Below are 20331 nucleotides of genomic sequence, written 5' to 3'. Positions count from 1 at the left end.
CACCTGTTTCATCTCCACTCCCCAAGACAGGTGTGAAGGATTGGCATCCAAGAGAAAAAACATGGGAATGCTGGTGAGGCTGTCAGGGCATCCTGGAACAGAGGAGACTTAATGTTAGCTGGTGGAGAAGGTATCAGGTAGGCAAAGCAATGGAGGGGGAGGGAATGCTAATTCAGGGAGGCTGGCCTTTAAGTGAGTTCAGAGCTTCAAGGCATGGGAGGTGGAGAACAGAAGACACAGGGTCAGAGAGCCTTAGGGAAGGTGCTTCTTCTTATTGTTACTATTATTTAATTTACACAGAGTAAAATCCACTATTTTCAGGTATATAGCTCTATGAATTGTATCACAGGCATAGATTCTGGTAACGGTCCCCACAACAGGGATACAGAGCAGTCCAGTACTCCCAAGAATTCCCTTTTGTGTCCCCTTTGTAGCCAGCCCCCTCCCCTACTCTGGGCAACTGATGATTTGTTCCCTATCCTATGGTTGGCTCTTTATCAGAATGTCTTGTTCTGAGATTATATGTATAATGTCCATGTGTACAGGATCTACAAATGGGATTGTATATTAAGTAATCTTTTGAGACTGCCCCTTTTCACTCAACAAAATGCATTTGAGATCCATCCATGTTGTATGAATCAACAGGCCATTCATTTTCACTGCTGTGTGGTATTCCTTCATATAATGTGTCCCCATTTGTTTAACCATTCACCCACTGAAGTCCACCTGGGCTGTTTCCAGTTGGGGCAATTATGAATAATGCTGCTATAAATATCCGTTGATAGGTTTTTACATAAATTTTCATTTCTCTAGAGTACATACCCAGAAGTGGGATTGTCAGGTATTATGACAGGTCTATGCTTAACTTTTAATTCTATAAAAAACTGCCAAACTGTTTTCTGGAGCTTCTGTGCCATGTTGATGTGACATCTGCAGCGTATGAGAGTTCCAGTTGTTCCTCCGCCCTGCCAGTGCTGGAAACTGTCAGTACTTTTTAGTTTCAACATTCAAACAGGAGTGTAGTGGTAATTCATTGTGATCTTAACTTGCATTTCCCTAACGACTAAGGATGTTCCATGTATTTATTTATTTTGTCCGTTTTTAATTGGGTTGTCTGTTTTCTTCCTGTTGAGTTGTGAGAGTTCTTTACATATTCAGGATTCAAACCCTCCATCAGATATGGCATGTGTAAGTATCTTCTCTTCATCTGTGGCTTGTCTTACAGAAGCAGCTTCTTAAATGGTAGGCTTGATACAAAACTCAGGTCACCCTTCTCCTTCCAGCAGCTTCTGATGCTCTTAGAACAGGACTCACCTCCTCTCTAGACTCTGATGAACTGACCCTGCCCCTTCCTCCCCGGCCTCGCTTCTGAGAAAGGGCCCAACAAGCCTTTTCCTGGCTCCAGACTTGGCACTGCCTGGAATGCTCTTCCCTCAGCTTTCTTGTGGCTGTTTTCACCCCACACCCAGGTCCTCAAAGATCATCTCCAGGGCCACCCTGCAGAACAGCATCCCCATCCTGTTAATTTCCTCCGTATAATCACCACAATCCATAGTTATCTTCTTTATTGTCAACCTCCCTTCAATAAGCAATCTCCAAGGGGCCATGCCTAGCATGCAGCAGGTGCTCAATAAACATTTGCTGGATCAATGAACACACAGTCTTGCTACCAATCTGAAGGTAACTAAGGGCCAATCTGCCCCTCTTCCCATGGGGAAAAGGCCACTTCGCTTGCCCGTGCAATGCTTGCCCGTGCATATGGAGGAAAGAATGCGGAAGCAAGCAGGAATGACAATCCCTTATATCCTGGATCATCCCATGCTCAGCTACGCAACACTCTCCACTCTTAAATTCTTAGTGCTAACTAGGAAGCGAGGATCGCTGAAATCTGAACATAATCCCAAGTGTCATTTCAGCTGTCGGTGTCAACCTCCTCCGAAGCTACACTTTCCTTTCCCCCTGGCAGTTGCTAACGAGGCACAAAAGAATAAATGTTTCAAGTTGCAGGCCTCCTCTTTCCCTGCCACTTTCAGATCAAGGTGCAGACAGCAGGAAGTGGAAGGGGGAGGGGAGCCCCATAATCCCAAACTGGGTTATTTGATCCTCCATGATCTAGCTAACTACAGTCTTCCTGCACCTGTTTTACAGCTGGGGAGAAAAGCACAGGTTCTGCAAGTGGTTCCCTGTGTGTGTGTGTGTGTGTGTGTGTGTGTGTGTGTGTGTGTGTAGAAAAGCACAGGTTCTGCAAGTGGTTGTGTGTTGCACAGGCTTGGAGCAGAAGGGCAGGGGCTGTAGGACAGGGTGGAGAGGAGTGCAAGCCTGGGCTCTGTGCTATAGGACAGTGAGACCAGTTCAGGCTCACATCTGCCTCCAAACGCCAGTTCAATCAGGGAGCCTCTTGAATGCCACCTGCTCTTTCTTAGTGGTACATTCAGATCACATCTGGACATGCACAACCTGTCCCCATCTCTGTGCACTGAGCCTCCACAAGCAGCTGCTGGACACATCTTTGCTATTCAACTCTATTGTCATTTTTTTGCTCCTAAAGTGTACAAATCCTTTGTTAAGAGTGTCTGACAGCATGAGGGCAAATCTGTGGGACTTTGCCCAGTCCTGTGGGAACCGGTCACAAAGTTCACACTGGTCTGAGTCCTTCGAGCAAAAGGGGCCAGTTCTTCCAAGTACCAGTGCTCGTAGAAAGAACTAAGGCAACCAGAGAGCCAGAGGAATCATTTCTACCCTGTGTGGATGCTGACAATGGTGGAAGGTTCTGGTTTTTCTGTTCTCCTCAACTTGTACAGATAATCACAATAGCTAATGCTTATGCAGCACGTGCTATGTGCTGGGACCTCCTCCACATCAACTCATTTAATCTGACCATAACCCTAGGAGGGGCTATTATTACTCCTGTTTTCAGATGAGAAAATTGAGGCTCCCAGAAGTGTCTTAGCCAGAGGTCTGAATAACTGCGAGTTCCATGCTTTTAAAAGCTATTCATCCCAAGCCCTGTCCCCCGCCCTAGTGCTCTCCTGATAGCCAAAGTCTGAAAGACACGATTTCCTGAGTAAAATGTCTTTAACGCTCTGGCCACCAAACCTAACCCTTCCATTAATTTGGGAAGCTTAAAGATCAGGAGTCTTTTCCGCTCAAGCACAAGGGACCCTGGCAATCCTACATGAATGTCCATGTGGCATCTGGGCATGAGAGTAGACCTGAGAGATGGGGGCATGTACATCTGCGGAGGTGAAGACACTGGCCAAGGATGCCCAGGGAATGAGTGCAGGACTGGGCAGAAAGATCCTGTTTTAACACAGTGTGCCACCGGGGCTGAGTCACCAGATTTCTAAAGACTTTGGAATAAAACCACCTCTACCTGATTTCCTGGCTCTACCAGTTTTTCTGAATCACTAGATCACAGACTTTACCTCTGCAAGGAATTGTCCTCCTGTATCAGGGACTGTTAAACAATTTTGACTATTTAAGAGGAGCACATGAAATGTGGAATGTCAAAGCTGGAAGAGACTTAGAGACCAGAAATCTGAACATAATTCCACAGATAAGGAGATTGAGGTCTAGAGAGGTCCCTTGACTTGTCCAGTGCCCTACAGACTTTGAACATGCAGCCAAGTCTGTAGAGAGGGTTTCTAATGCCCACATCCTCCAGGCAATCGGGAAAAGATGTGCCAACATAGGTTGAAGTGGGAGTTAAGCTCTTCCACCTGATGGTCCTGATGGTCATTCCCAAGTCAACCTGGGAATCAAGAGCCCCTGCCTGTGGTGTTGTCCCCATTCCTCTGTGAAATTCATCTGAAATAAAGCAGAGCAGTGCAGCCTTCACCTGAGGTCCTATGATGGGGATCTCTGAGATCAAGTTAAGATGTCAGGTTCTCTCCAGTGGGTATTGACCTTACCTTGCCACAACAGAGGCCGCTTCTTGAATTGGAGTCTCTGCCCTCCAGGCTGGAACTGCTCCAGCCACTATCTTCCAGCCTCAGATGACCAACCCTTGTCCCTACACTGCCCCTTCCAAGTGACAGGAAGTGGAAATGTGACAAGGGACCCACAAACTGAAAGGGTGCTCCTGAAGCTTTTGTAGCATGGATACTGCCTTCAAAACAGAAAGGCCAAGAGAGGTGGGAGATCCCAGAACCTTAGCTGTGCTGTGAATAAACCCTTGAATGATCAGATCTAAACATACACGTGGGCATGCACATACATGCACTGCATATCCAGCACTGATGACCATCTGATCGCATGCCTTGATCTGGAAGCTGGACATCAGGTTGTGCTAGCTAAGCATCCAGCCTTGCCCAGCAGGATTTAAAAATTTTTAAAAAAAATTTTTTTTTTTTGAGTTGGAGTCTCACTCTGTCACCCAAACTGGAGTGCAGCCTCGACCTGCTGGACTCCGGTGATCCTTCTGCCTCAGCCTTCCGAGTAGCCGGAATTACAGGCATGCGCTACCAAGCTCGGCTGATTTTTTTATTTATTGTAGAGATGAGGTCTTGCCAAGTTGCCCAGGCGGGTCTCGAACCCGCAGGCTCAGGCAATCCACTCACCTCAGCCTCCCATAGCGTGAGATTACAGGCTGAGCCACCGAGCCCGGCTATAAAAATTAAAAAATTTTAAACACCATCCCTGCCCCCCCACCAGTTTCCATTATGGGAATCATAAAAGTATTTAAATGTATTGATAAATCTCTCCCTTAAAAAGAATACATCCTGGGGCTATGCCACCTGTGAGTCTTTTTGTAATCGACACCACCAAGAGCAACTCGCCATATCAGTTCTTATTCTCTGTGGTTCTCAGCACAGCCTTGACTACACATTAGAGTCACGTGGAGACTTTTTCGGTTCTCAATGCCCAGGTCTTATCTGGACCCATTAATTAAACCAGAGTCTCTAGAGGTGGGACCTAGGCGGCAGAATTTGTAACTCTCCCCAGGTGATTCCAGTGTGCGGCCAAGGGTAAGAATCACAGTGCACGTTTGAGACAAATGATGCCATGAAGTGAAGGTTGAGAACTACGAATGAGAAAGCCATGGGGGGCCCACCCTACACACAGTGGCTCAGGGAGCCAGACAGGGCAAGACTGAGGTGCTCATTTCCTTTACACCTCGTAACCCTCTGCAGAGAGAAATGAGGGGTAGGTGGGAGCCATAAGGATGTGCTGGCAAAGACCATGAGGACTACTGTATGCTTCGGTCTGCTAATGACTGCATCCTCTTGGGACTCAGGCACTTTCTTAGCTGACCGCATTCAGCCACATTTGCTACATCTTGGGATTCAGCCACCTTCTTAGCTGACTGCATTCAGCCACAATCATTGGAGGCTGGAAGGCGGCAGGGCAATGAGTGAAGAAAACGGGCTCTCCGTGAGATGTAACGCACGCCCCTTGTATGGGGGTGCTAGATACGGTGATTGGGATTTCTTAATTCTCATCGCAATTCGGCTCACAGGAGACTCCTGGAATGTTTTTATCCATCACAGATGGTTTGGGAAGATGATAAATTAATATTGTAATCAATGGAGGCAAGGCTGAAATGGTTAAACAGCAATGTCTTCTTTGCCGGCTCTAAAAAGAAAGAGCCCCCAAAGTCCATAAAGAAGACAAATGGTAAACAAAACCTCCTATCTTTTGACAGATTCCAGGATGAGTATCATTCACAAACCATTCTGCGGAGAAAAGGGAGAAATTTATCTCATCTGACTTTGTATAGGACAACAGCCCACACCATAATGAGGCCATCCCAGTGCTGTGAAATTGCGTTGAATAGCTGGAGAGTGCAGCCGCCTGTTCCCTGGGTATGTTTATCACAGCCCTTTGTATGCACCAATCCTGTCAAGCCTGGCTTGCTTCTAAACTAGGGGAGGGGAAAAAGAATCCAATAAATTTGTTGCTACGAAACTTCCCAAATGGGGGACTGCATAATAACGTTTGGAATCTAATGTCCTTGTTCCAGACGGTTCTTGTCTGTGTCCACCCCTCCTCTAAATTGAACAAGGTCTCGAATCAGCCAATCACCTGCAGTATATGGGTGGCCTCCATACCCAGCCTGGGCCCCTCCCAGACCCCAAGAAGTTGAGGGTAAAGAGGGTCCTGACAGTCATTCCCAAGCCAACCTGGGAGTCAAGAGCCCCTGCCTGTGGTGCTGTCCCCATTCCCCTGTGAAACTCAACTGAAACAAAGCAAAGAAGTGCTGCCCTCACCTGAGGGCCTAAGATGGGGCTCTCTGAGGTCAATCTCAGGAGCCAGGGTCTGGAGGTGGCATCACACCTATAAGATTTTGGAAACCTCTGAGAGCAAACCATCACAAATTTAAATGCTGGGGCCAGCTGGACTCGGTGGCTCAGCCTGTAATCTCGCGCCTTTGGGAGGCTGAGGTGAGTGGATTGCCTGAGCCCCCGAGTTCGAGACCCACCTGGGCAACTTGGTGAGACCTCATCTCTACAATAAATCAAAAAATCAGCCGGGTGTGGTAGCGCGTGCCTGTAGTTCCAGCTACTTGGAAGGCTAAGGCGGAAGGATCGCCGGAGCCCAGCAGGTCGAGGCTGCGGTGACTGGGAGCGGCCACTGCACTCCAGTCTTGGTGACAGAGTGAGACTCCAACTCAAAAAAAAAAAAATAAGTAAATAAATGCTGGGGCCGATGTGATTCCACCCAAGGAACCATTTCCTCGAACCACTTGATTCTAGACAGACAAGGCAGAAGACCTCCACAGTGGTGGTGGTAGGGAATTGACCAAGAGACCTTGTGTGACGATCTCAAGGGTGCACCTCCCCTTGCCAGCATCTGAAGTTCTCCTAAAGCTGGTTCTTGCCAAGATCTCAGAGTCTCTTTTTGGTGGGAAGTGTCCCTGGGGGGAACTGAGGATTCAAAATTCCCATATTCTCTAAGGCAGTGACATCAGGAAAAGAAAGAGCTGAGGGGAAAGATCTGGGACTTTTAAGAGATGCCTTTCCTCACGAATCAGATGGTTGACTCTTTCACATCACATTTTTGCTCACCAAGCAGAGAGCAGATCTTTTTCACCAATCATAAAGCAGGCCCTTCAAGCAATGCTTTTCCTCACCATTCAGGCCCCAGGTACCTTGAAGCATTGTCTTTCCTCACCTCTCAAGCAGAAGGTACCTTGAAGCATTGTCTTTCTCCACCAATCAGGTGGCAGGTCCTCAAAGCAACCCCTTTCTTCACCTTTCAGGTAGTAAGTTTCTGGAAGTGTTATCTGTCCTCACCAATCAAGCAGTAGGTTTCTTGAAGTATTATCTAACTCAATCAAAAATCCCAACCTTTCCTGCCACATTTTCTCAGCAGGGTGTGCACCCGTGTCTAAGCAGAATCAATCCCTGTGAGTTCTTTTCCCAGGGTTCTCAGTGTCCAAGGCTGGGGAGGAAGTTGCTGTCCAAGGCTGGGAAGGAAGACATAGTCAGTAAGCCTGGCCACAGCATTTGAAACCATAAAAGAGGAACATACCCTCATTTGCTTGCACCTGATCCTCCTAGAAACCAGCAAAGGAAGCCAAGCAACTACATGCCATTCACCCAGAGTGGCAGGGCCCATGGAGAAGAGCCTGCAGGTTCCCAGGACGCTTGGCTTCCTGAAATCTCTCACTCTGAGTGCCAAGAGGCTGCACATGGCCTTTGTCCCTGCCTAGAGCAATAGGGGATGGGTAGAGATGACCAAAGCCCTGTTCCTTCCCACTTCCCTGGGAAATATGCATTTCTGCTCCGACAGCACAAATTGTCATGACAGAAATGATCAGTGTTGAGCCGGGTTCGGTGGCTCAGCCTGTAATCCCGCACCTTGGGAGGCTGAGGTGAGTGGACTGCCTGAGCCCGCGGGTTCGAGACCCGCCTGGGCAGCGAGACCTCATCTCTACAATAAATCAAAAAATCAGCCGGGCGTGGTAGCGTGCACCTGTAATTCCGGCTACTCGGAAGGCTGAAGCGGAAGGATCGCCGGAGCCCAGCAGGTCGAGGCTGCTGTGGCCGGGAGCAGCCACTGCACTCCAGTCTGGGTGACAGAGTGAGACTCCCACTCAAAAAAAAAAAAAAAGAAAGAAAGAAATGATCAGTGTCCTTCCTCCTAGAAGCCAGACCTTCTCACCCATGAGCATAGGCTAGCTCACCTGAGTGGCTGCTGTTGGTTAACATTTCCTGGCTGAACCCTCCATGAAATCTATGTGTAACCCAGCTGTTTACAAGACCCCGGCCTCAATTCTTCCGTAAATGAGAGACAACAAACACTTTGGTCAAAGGAGTTGGATACCTCCCAGTGATGTTGTCTGGAAACCCAAAGCCATCTCCCCCAAGTATTGTCTTGCTCACACCTTCCTGATGCTACAGGTGTTTCTTGAGTCCCTTTGTCTGGGCTACTTTCCCATTCTCTGCTTGGTCTCCTAGGGGATTTTCACCTGAAACAGTAATTTTTTTTTTTTAAATGTGGAAACAGCCCAGCTACCTTTATGCTCATATTTCTCTTGGCAACCACCAGAGGCAGCCATACGTCCACAGATACAGAAGGCAATCTTGTTTGCATCTTGGAAGCCACTCTACTCATTCCTTTGCATTTGGAATCGAAGGGATTTCTCCTGGAGGAGACAGACTGGAAACCAGGGTTTTGTTTGTCTGTTTTTTGAGAAAAGTGTTTCACCCAAGCAGGGCTGGCTTCATGGGGCCCCATGCTCAGAAGGGCATATGCTTGGTTGAAACTCAGCTGTTTTAAAATTCTTAATCGCTTTTGAATAAGAAGCGCCCTATTTTCGTTTTGCACTGGGCCCTGCAAATTACGTAGTCAGTTCTGCACACAAGTGCCCAACATCTGGTAGACTTCCTGTTAGGAAGAGATACTTTTGCTTCACTCACAGGCTAAGCAGTGGCCATGGGAGGTCTCTCACCACCTGGGCCTGAGAGACCCTCTGTGTCAGGGTCCATACAGCTGCATGTCAGGAATCTGTCTACTCTGAGTTGTTGCCCAAGAGCCCGCGAGGAAGCCACATTCATGGCAGGCCCTGGTCCTAGGTCTGCGTTTGGGGCAGAAGAGTCCTGGTCCCTGGGATTTCCAAAAGCTAACGTGGGCCCCTACTTCTCACTCTCTAACATCACTAAATTCTCTGGCATTTCAGCAGCTCCTCTGAGTCATCTGACCATTGCTTCATTTTTGTTGGTGAGAGGAAAACAAACATCAGAAAGTTAAAACATTAGTGCTTGCTTCAGTGGATGAAAATAGAGTCTCTCGTCTCCTTTTAATTTTTTTTTGTCCCGAGAAGTAAAGCTATTTGCAGATGGATTAAATGTTCCTTCTGAGACCCTGCTCTTGAAACTGCCGACCTCACTGCAACTGTGCATGTCTGTGTGTGTGTGTCAGGGGTGGGGGGCGGTGCTCACACAACCAAAGGAGTGCGTCTGCATGCATTCGGTAAAAGAGAGTCCTTTGTCCCGAAGGTAAGCCTGGCGAACATGACTCGAGTCCCTGTGGTATGCGGCACACCTGTGCGGAGAAGCCCTGGAGGGGGAGGGGCGGGGGAGGTATGGGCAGCCGGAGTCCTGCACCTTCCTAGGGGATCACACCTTCTCCTTTCTTCTCCTTTGAGTCATGTCTCCATCGCCCCTTTGTTTTGGCTTACACCTCCAAATACCAGGGAGGCCTGGTGTGTGTATGAGATGGCCTCAGTCTCATGTCGATTTGTATTGGGACTAGAAAAAAGAAAGAGAAAAGGAGAAGGAAAAGAGGGGGGGGCTGGTGTTCCCACAGTTTGCCACCCCCGTCCCCTGCCCCCTCACATGCAGCCTACCTTTGCAGGCCTTGCGGTGGGTAATGGGCTTGCCCATGTCGCGGTAGTAGCCCTCCTTGCAATAGTGGCAGTGGCGACCGGCAGTGTTGTGGCGGCAATTGAGGCAGACCCCCCCACTCTTGCGCCCTGAAAGTTTGTAGAGCTCCATGTTGAAGCGGCAACGCCGGGCATGCAGGTTGCAGTTGCAGGCTGCAGGGGAAGATAGGGAGAAGCTGTCAGTTGTAGGGAGGCTGGGAGGACGGGCACTCATGGGTGCTGAGAACAACTCCTCCCTTTCCCACTGCAGGTTCCCAGGAGGCAGACCAGTGCCCTGGGGGCTCTTCCATGGCTCCCCCTTTTTATACCCATAATCATTTATTGAGCACTTAGCAGTACCATGACTGAGGCTTTTCCAAAATTCATATATTGAAGCCATAATCCCCAGTACCCCGGAATGTGACTGAATTTGGAGACAGGGCCTTAAAATAAGGCCCTTAGGGTGGGTCCTACTCCAATCTGACTGCTGTTCTTATAAGAAGAGGAGACTGGGACACAGAGAGACATCAGGGATGTGTGAGCTCAGAGGAGAGACCCCACAAGGACACAGCAAGAGAGCAGCCACCTGCAAGCCAAAGAGAGAGGTCCACACCTTGATCACGAACTTCCAGGCTCTGCAAGGGTAAAAAGTAAATGTCTGGTGTTTCAGTCCTCAGCCTGTGGTACTCTGTTGTACCAGTTGAGCAGACCATACCTGCCTCAAAGCATTCACCTCTGCTCTTGCAGGTTCCTACTCCTACACACCTGCCCGCACTCCCCTTCTCCAGCTCCTTCTCATGCCACTGAAGACTCTGGGGCCTGTTGCGTCACCTTCCTCCCCACCATCAACCTGGCCGGCTTCCTGTTCCAGAGGGTCTGCCCAGCCCTGGTCTCAGGACCCTCTGGAGAGGACCGCCCCCCACCCCCAATGGCCCTCTCTGACCCTCGTCTCTCCCAGGCCCACTTCCATGGCCAGTTTCCTACCTATGCATGTTGCTCAGTACTTAGCTTCCTTTCCCCAACTGCCCCAGCACCTTCCAGGGTCCATCTCCATCACCCCTTACCATCTCTGTGTACCTGACTCCCATATCTATATTTCCAGCTTCAGATTTGGGGTTACCACTTGGAACCCAGAGGCACCTTCCCCACATCAATTCACTCCCTACCATCCTGCCCTCTGGGTTCCTTGTTGCCTGGGCCTAGCCCTGCAGGCTTTCCTCAGTACCTTAACCAGTACAGGACTGAGGATACCACTGAGAGAAAGCCCAGATGATTTAGCTTGGCCTTCAGGGCTCTGAATGAGCTGGCCCTGGGCTGCCTCCAGCTTCTGGAGGCACTCTGTTGTACAGATATGCACAGTGGGCTCCTCCGAGTCTGGAGTAGATGCATTGAAAAGTAGGGCCTCCCACAACTGGGCAGCTAGGTTGCTTCCAGTTTTTCACTATTAGAAACAACATAATGTTAACTACCTTTGAACACAACAGAAACTATCTTGAATCACCTTTGAACATACATATTTGTGCTCTGCTCTGATTATTGTGGTACAGTGAATTTCTCAAGATGGATTTACTGGGTTGAATTTTGGAGCCAAAGTCTTAAAAAACATGATTTTAATTTTGGCTCCAAACTGCCAAATTGCTCTCAAGAAAGGCTGTCCTAAACTTACACTCCCACCAGCAGGATGTGAGCACTCCTATTTCACCACACCCTTGAAAGGAATAATGCGCACTGGGTATCAGCATTCTTTAAAAAAAATTTTGCCAATTGGTTTGAGGGAAACACACACACATGATTTTAATTTGCACGTCTTTGATTACTAGAGAAGTTGGGTATTTCTTCATGTGTTTGTTTATCTATTTATATTTCTTTTTTGTGCATTGCCTGTTCATACTATTTGCCCAATTTTCAAATAAAGTGAGGTTTTTTCATATCATCTAGTGTTTTCATACAGTATGGATTAAAAACCATTTGTCTTTTCTACCATACAAGCTGTAAATATTTTTACCAGTTTCTTATTCACATGCTACTTCTTTTTTCACATGTTACTTTTATTTGCCTTTTTAATTTTTCTTGCTGATGTTATGATAAGCTTCTCTAAATATTCTTCCTAGGGTCATCCTCCAAATCACTTACCCATTAATCACTCCACTTATAAACAGAGATGAACAGGGGCTCTAGAGGAGGCATGTGTAGGATACGAGAACAGAGTTCCTGTCTTGATGTCTGGAAGCAGCTGGGAGCCAAAATAGAGAAGAGGAGGACTCCTGAGAGCCTTACTAGGTATCCCTCAGCAAGTGTCTCAAGGGCTGAGTTCAACCAGGTACAAAGAAAGAGGCTATAGCGGCACCCTGCCCTCCACACAGAGAACTGTCACACTCACGCACATTCACGCATTCTGCCAGACAAAGGTAAAAGAGGACATTCAGAGAGGTAAAGTGACCACATCCCAAGACCACAGAGTCAGTAAGTGGGGGGCCTAGCACTGCAACCCAGGTCTTCTGGCTCCTGTTCCACTGTCCCAGAGAAAAGGACACATCACTGGAAGTAATATCTGAGCCTAGACTACAGCCAGAATCTAGATCTTTCCAACAAGCACAGAAATCACAGGGCCTAGTGTACCCGCCCAGGGTCAGGGATCAGAATGGGTCAAGCCAGTCCTCCCACATACCAGGAAAGACCTCATAACAGCACCTTCTGGTTCTTCTTGGAGGCAAAAGCTAATCCCATGTCCTCCTTTGTAAAGGCAGCTGTCCTGCATCCCCTGATAGAGACTTCCCTAGCCTCTGACCCCCTCCTGGGAGTTCAGCACCCTACTTTCCCTTCCCAAGGAGGAGTTCTGGCTGGTGGCTCTCTTCCATAAGCACCTTACACCAACAGAAGGTTCTTCCCAAACAACTGATCACACAATAGAAAACTCTGGAGGCCAAACATCAAAAGGCAGGGCTCCCATCCTCCCCCCATTCTTGGAGCTGTCAGGGGACATCAAGTAGCAACTGCCCATGCTCAAACTTCTGCAAAGTATTTTATAGCTTGTTTTCTTTTCTCTTTGTTTTATTTTCTCTACACAAATGGAAAAATGCATTGGGCAGAGAAGCTCACATCTGGATCCCTTGGCTACACACAGAGGTGTCACCCAACTCCGGGCCTGTCCCCAGCCCCCTTCTTGGAGAGACACCTTAATCCCTTGTGCTTTCCTGTTTATCTCCTACTTCTCTTGGAGGTAAAAATATTGGGTATTAGTTTCATTATCAGATTTCAAGGCGGGAAGGAAAGGGCAGCTTTGTAAGAACAGAGAGGTCAGCCTGGAGAGAAGGGGGGGTGGGGGGCAGAAGAGACACTGCAAGTCCAGCACGGGCAAGGACAGTGAGCCCTGCCTGGGTTGAAAAGGCTCTGCCTTATATCCAGGGGTACCCCAGTCACAGAAGGAGGCCCAAGCTCTTTCCCCTCCTTTAGCCACCATGTGGGGATCACCAAGGATGCATCACATGTGGCTGTATTTCAGACCCAAGGCATAACAAGGGGCAGGGAGGTAGGAGACAGAGAGGCCCCCTCCCACCTCACCCCTCAACAAACCCTGCAGGAAAAAGGGTCCAAGAGATGGGCTCCTATTTTCCTCCCCAATCCAAAAGCCCTCAAAGTCCTATTTTTGATGCATGCTTGTGACCACTTCCTAGCTCCCAGAATTCCTTAAACCTTTTTGACCCTATCCCATCAACCTGGAATTGCCCAACCCCTCACCAACCCCACGTCAGTTCAATGCAATGCACATCCATGGCCCTCTAGCTATGTGCCTGGCTCTGTGCCACCAGCTATGTGGGATTACTGAGAGAGATGATGCACTCTCAACTGTTCAGGAACTCTCCATCTAATGGAGAGGGGCAGACCAGCACTCACACAAGCAAGCTCCTGATCAAGTGGGACAAATGCGCTCATCAACTGTGTTGGTTCACTGAGGACAGGGAAAGTTTGCTCTTATATCCTCCAGCCCACAGCAGGCTTGATATATTTTTGATGTACAAATGAGAGAGAAAGAGAGAGAGAAAGCAAAGATGAGAGAAGGAGGGTGGATGGATGAATGCATGGGCAGACAGGTAGACATTCAGGTAGTTAGATAGGACAGATAGAAGATGTACTGCCTAGACCATTCCCTGATAAGGCATGGCCTTGTGACATTTCTTTTATTGTTGCTTTGAACTATTTTAAACTCATCTTGCTGCTTTAACTCATTAATTTAACTTCTGCCACTCAAGTAGACCGCAGTGCTTTGGGGAGAAGAATTCACATCTAAGTGCCCTGGACTATTCTTGGGACACTGAATAGGGCCTTGCACACAGAGACTGGGTCTGTATCTATTGGTCTGATACGTTTACCAAAATATAGTTGTTGGCCCTTCCCAAAAGACCATGATAAATTAACTCCCAATCCTACCAGGACTAGCCCAGGTCCAGAGAGCACCCAGTAGACATTGTTAAGCAGTATCAGGATCCTGTTTCCTGGCTACCCCAAACTTCACATGGCCCAGGGGCTCTCTTAGTGGAGCAGGAAGATCATTTAGCAATGGGCCTCCTCAGTAGCTCTGGTCTGGGCCCCTGCACCCTTCCTCTGCCCTCCTGCACATAAGATCACAGTCTCCTCTCCCTTCCAAGGCAGTTCTTTGAGAAGGTTGCCTATGCTATCTCTGCAATGGAACAGGATTTTGGATTTACATGTCTGTAGCTGAACTGTCCAAAATAGTTGACCCATGGATACACCACCCGCAGGCTGGGCACTTTGTAGGCAAGAACCAGTCCCCAGTCCTGGGCTGCCTGTCACAAGGTATATAACAAGCTCTCATATCTGTCATGATTAGCAGGACATTTTGACATGTTCAGGCTACATGGGCAGGTTGGGGTATGATGGGCACCTGCAGTATTTGGGGCGGGCACTGCTTCCTTCACCAGCTCCTTTGCTCAATACACCTGTGACTGCTGAGTCAGGACCAAGAGACCTGCTCACCAAGCACACAAAGTTCTCACAACTTCCCTGGGGAAGGATGGGACACTGATTCTCAACCAGGGGCAACTGTGTACCTCAACAGACATTTGGCAGTATCTAAAGATATTTTTTGTTATCACAACAGGGAAGGGACAGGCTATTTGTATCTGTGGGATAGAGAACAGAGAGGTTGCTAAACATCCTACAATGTACAGGACAGGAACTCCCCACAACAGAAGAGAGCAGAGAGGCTGCTAAACATCTTACAATGCACAGTACAGCCCCTTCCCCCAACAAAGCGCCATCCAGCTAAAAATATCCATAGTGCTGAATTTGAGAAACCCTGGGTTAGAGTTTGTGACACCCCACCCCTCCCCGACCTCCAGGATATGTGAATTTTTATACCCCTCTGCCACAACCTAAGATGTTGTTCTCCAAGAGCAAACTCTATGGCTTAGAATGCTGCCCCAGAGAGGGACAGTCACTCACTCCTTCCATAAATGCTTGGTTGAAAAAGGGCCAGGTGTGTGAGTTCCGGGGACACGGCAGCAGGCAAGACAGTCCTGCCCCCAAGGATGCTTCCGATCTCAGAGAGGAGGTGGCAGCAGTCTAGTAATGGCATGATTTCTGACTGTGACCAGAGCTGTTGGGACTGACAGTTGGAAGACCATTCTGCTGGGCCCTTCTGGGACAAAGGGGAGAAGAAAGGGTAGGAACGCAGATGGGATATTCTGCCAGCGCTGCTCCAACTGTAATGGGTAGGGTCACTTGGGGATCCTGTGCAAATGTGAATTCTGATTCAGGGGGCCTGGAGAGGGCCCTGGGAGTCTGTATTTCTTTCTTTCTTTTTTTGAGTTGGAGTCTCACTCTGTCACCCAGGCTGGAGTGCAGTGGCACGCTCATGGCCATCCCAGCATCGACCTACTGGGCTCTGGTGATCCTTCCACCTCAGCCTTCCAAGTAGCCAGAACTACAGGCACGTGCTACCACATTCAGCTAATTTTTTATTTATTGGAGAAACGAGGTCTCGTCAAATTGTCCGGGCTGATCTTGAACCCACGGGCTCAGACAATCCACTCGCCTCGGCCTCCCTAAGTGCTGGGAGTATAATAATAGATTGAGCCACTGAGCCCAGCCGAGTCTGCATTTCTAACAAGCTCCCATTTGATGCCACTGATGCTGGTCTGAAGACCAGCATAGACAGATGGAACTGGACCTGAACTGAAAAGAAACCAGTTGGAACATAACCCACCATGTGGAGAGAGCCCTGTGGGGAAGTAAAGGGGAGATTTTATGGTGGGTCATCTGCGATGGGGCAGAGGACAGAGATTTCAAAAGAAACATCCCCTTAAATGATTCGTTCAGAATCATAAAAAAATTTGAGGGTTATTCTTAAGGTAGTTCGTATTCCCTTTTCCTGATCACTTTGCTACTCTATTTGGTATACTGTTTATTGAGAAATTGTTTGGTGCTTGTTTATACATTTTAAGTGTTCCACTTTCAGTGTGTGTCTTTCTGAGCCCAGTTTTCAGCATCTCCTGAAACGACTGACTTGAGCAACCACAGCTCCCCACACACCTGGCTCCTGTCAGCACCTGGGGATCATGCTGAGCTGGGCTCTCAAAGGGCTCCTTTCGGGAAAAGGGCTGAGGCAGGACTGGCTCAAGCCTTTCTGGGACTCACAGCCTTTAGTGTCTACAGGTGGGCTAGGCAAAAGACAAACAATCATAAATGTACATAAATTCATAAAACGATCAAAGCCCAGACTGTAGACTTCACTTTACTATTGGCAAATCAGGCAGGGCAAGGCTTTATGGATACATTCAGTAAATATTTACTGAGCACCTACCTACAAAAACTCAGGTACCGTGAAGGTGCGAGGGGAAGAGCAGTGAGCAGGACAACCATGGTCCTTGCCCTGGCAGAGTCCTTGGAGAAACTGGGTGTGCTGAAAGTCTGGTAAATGCCACTGCCACTGTCGCCTCTCTCCAAGGTCCACCACTATCCCCTAAACACTGTCTTAAAGCTGGAGACATCAACCAGCCAGATACAACACAGTGGTGACCCGCCAGAGTGAGCCCAAGAGACCAGGCAACCGCTGCAAGAACTAAGAGGATGTCCCCCAGGAGTAGCTGGGTTCTAGTCAAGGCTCTAGGGTTTGCAATCATCTAAGGGGACCTTGCTTCAACTTTAATTAAAAACTAACAAACAAACAAACAAAGGGCAAACATCACCTAGACATGGCCAAGAGAACTGGACAACTTGCTTGTCTGAAAACAAAAAGTCAGCAGGCAGTGAGTTGGTCCATGCTGGGCACGACAGCCAGGTGAGGTGAGGACGTCCTATGGACTCTCAGGGGTCCCACAGAACATGTGAGGGAAGATGTGGCGGTTCAAGACAGGCGATGGAGCCACCAACGGCACCCACAACAGGATCTGCTTCTCTATGACTATTGATTCATTTATTCATTCAACAAACATTAACGGAGTCCCTGGACATGTCAGGCTCTGAGTCAGGAAGCACAGCTGCTAGAGGGCTGATATTGCCCTTTGCTCTCTCAACAGACTATGGCCCCCTCTTCCTTCTCCAGAGCTGTGGTTTTCAATTTGAGCAACCACTAAACCCTTCCCAAGGCCTTAACATGTGACAGTTCTCAAACCTGGGTGCACAGATTCCCCAGAACTGCCTGCTAAAACAGACTGCTGAGCACCACCCCAGAGTTCTGGTTCAATAGGTTGTACTTGTACATTTCACAAGTTCTCAGTTTGTACGGATGCTGCCTGTCTGAGGGCCACGTTTTGAGAACCACTGGTCTAGATAATACAAAAGAAAAAAAAAAAGATGTCTAAAGACAAGGACCTAGGATCTCACCACTCCTAAATAAAAACAAATATCCCACAGTTGATACAACATCACAAGGCAGCAAGTGAGAGGAAAGAACTGGGGCCTGATCTGGGGGCTTGAGGTCTAGTCCCAGCTCTGCAACCCCCCCAGTTGTTGGCCATGGAAAGCCCACCTGGCCTCTCTGGGCCTGTTTTCTTATCTGGAAAATGAAGACATCTGGGGTCTGATGTTCTCTAATTTCTTTTCTGGCCCTAAAAGTCTATAACTGCATGACACCAAAACTCCAGGGGAGATGGGTAAGGGATAGATTATCAGACTCATGTTAGCTTGGAGGTCTTTGGGAGGGTACCCTTGAATTCAAAAGTGGGGTACTCCAGTCTGAGGTTATGATGCTATGAAAAAGTCAGAGGGTGGGACTGAGTCAGGCAGGTGACAGGGCTATAGGAAGGGTGCTAAGATCACCCCTAGCCAGTGGGTAGATTACAAATGGGACTCAATAATGCCAAGGCCCTGAAGGTGGGGGTGGGGGGGTATCCTGCAGGCTTCCACCTTGATGATGGAGGTGGAGGGAGTTATGGGGGCCTTTCCAAGTTAACAACATCAGAGGGGCATAGCCAACAGGATTGGTGACGGCCTGCGTCTTCCACAGAGAAAGAGTATATAGAAAACTCTCCAGGGAACTGGACGGCAAAAAACATTTTAAGGGAGGAAAAAAAAGTCTGCTTTTGGGCATGGGGTGGGGCTTGGTAGGAGTATTTGACTTAAAACAGTAAGCAACAGGGACCCTCCTTGGTCAGTCTGGGAGCCTCCAGAAGCCAAGTTCTCACAGAAAGGAGCCCACTTACCTATCTCTCAGTCTCTCTGACAGCACCTGCTGGTCTTGGGAGACAGAAGGCCTGCAGAGCCATGACATTTATTTTTTAAGCTCCATTTTGAAAACAAAATCTCTTACTACCCCCTTTTCCCCTCCACCACTGCCTGTGTTTTATCTCTGATATCAGAAACTCAATCGAAAAGGGGTGGATCAAGGTGGCAGGAAGAATGGAAAAAAGGGGGAAATGCTTTAGAGCCCCAGTGCCCAGAATCGGAGGGGTGGGGGGAGAATGAAGTTCCTGGCCTGCCAAAGACAGGCTTTAGATGGTTTCTGATAAAGTCCCGGGAGATAAGTGGCCTGTGTTTGTCGAGGGCTTAGAGAGCTTTAGCCAAGTCTGAACACAAAGGGGCCCTCTGTCAACAGTCCTTCAGGCCACTAATAGGGCTGAACAAACACTACAGTAACAAGTTCTTCACACCTGTGGGGCTTGGGAAAGGGCTCGGCCCCTTTGTTAATGCCTCAGACAAAAGGGCTGCAAGGAGCATCACCCTCCACCTCCCAACCAGAGCCTCTTGGGCTTCTGGAGAAGGGCTTGGGATGGAGAAGGTGGATAAGACAGAAGTCTGAGGAGCCCTGTTTCCTTCTTCGTGCAGAAATGTGCAGGGAGACCAGCCCACGAATACAGTCCCTGCAAACAGGCTGATGGCAAATGGACAGGGGAGGGCATTTCATGGGGCTTGGGATCAGGGCCACGGGCAGGATTAAGGGTACCAGGTTCAGCAGCTTCACTCTCCAAAAGGCATGGCCCCCACCCTGGGCTCTGTCTCCCACTGTGCACCCGGCTCCGCCCCAGTGGACAGCGGGGGCCATCCCCCAAATCGGCTTGACCTCACCGTCATTTTTTCCACTGACTTTTTTTTTCTCTGTAAACATCTTAGCCTTTTCTTTCCCCTGCCCTTTTTTGGCTGCCGTGCCTCCCCCTAAGGCTCCGAAACAATCCCCTCCTAACATCTCCCAGGCCCTTCGCTGCAAAGGAATGGCTCAGGGCTCCTGCAGCACAAACATCCTCCTCCTCCTCCTCGCCTGCCCAGCGGGTAGGCCCCTCTCTGTGGAGGAAATGCCGAGGAGGCTTTGGTAAGCCCTGAGCAGTCATCAATTCTTTGTCTGCCGGCGTTCCTCAGATCCTCCCTCTGCGTTCCCTTCCAGAGCCCCACCCCAGGCAGCCGGTGGAGGGTGGGTGCTGGCCTGCTACCTCCCTCAGGGACTTCAACCCTGGCCCTCTATGCACCGTTCACAACTCTTGGCCTACCCCACCTCCAACAGGCCCTCCACCCCAAATCCCTCTTCCAGCTTTCCTCTCATCTTGCCACTGCCGTCTTCTGGAACCTTCCATGGCTATCTACTGCCTACAAGATGCAAACTCTCCTACCCTCAAGGACAAAAATGGTTCCATAATATAGGTTTGAAGACTAGGGTTCTTGCTGCTTCTTTATAATAGCTCCCTGTGTGAACATCCTACCCCAGTCCACTCCTATCCATGCCTGAGGGCAAAAACAGGGTCTTGGGCTGGTGCAGTCTTCCAAGGTTTCCTAGCTTACCCCCTCGCTGTAGAAAAAAAGAAACGAGGCCCCAAGAGGCAAAGCAACTGTCTGCCAGGGACCTAGTAATCATTAGTGGTGACTAACTTGTCACCTAACTTATTCAGGGCTCTTTGCAGCTCCTCAGCATGGTGAAGGTGACATGGTCTCAGGCAGAGGCAGAAAGGAGTGTGGCTGCTGGAATTCCTCCCCGAAGGCAGAGAATTTTTAAAGTAGAAGGGGTTGTCTGAGCATAGCTCTCCTGGCAGCTTTTGTTGCCATGACATCCTCTTTGCCTTGTGACTTGACTGTCC

At 48.9% G+C, this 20331-nt stretch overlaps 1 protein-coding gene across 1 annotated transcript in view; it reads right to left on the bottom strand.

Annotated features, from left to right (window-relative positions):
- The window catches only part of NTN1 (netrin 1), a 206007-nt gene that overhangs the window by 57560 nt on the left and 128116 nt on the right, over positions 1-20331 (bottom strand). Inside the window, exon 9 of the mRNA XM_021706141.1 lies at positions 9794-9982. Within this exon, the coding sequence (XP_021561816.1) occupies positions 9794-9982 (189 nt within the window). The remainder of the gene's footprint in view (positions 1-9793; positions 9983-20331) is intronic.

The sequence above is a fragment of the Carlito syrichta genome, unplaced genomic scaffold, assembly GCF_000164805.1.
Source record: "Carlito syrichta isolate Samal-C Ts95f unplaced genomic scaffold, Tarsius_syrichta-2.0.1 Scaffold315198, whole genome shotgun sequence".
In the NCBI taxonomy this organism is placed as follows: domain Eukaryota; kingdom Metazoa; phylum Chordata; class Mammalia; order Primates; family Tarsiidae; genus Carlito; species Carlito syrichta.
The sequence above is the reverse complement of the archived record's forward strand: the minus strand, read 5'-3'. Positions and strand labels throughout refer to the sequence as shown.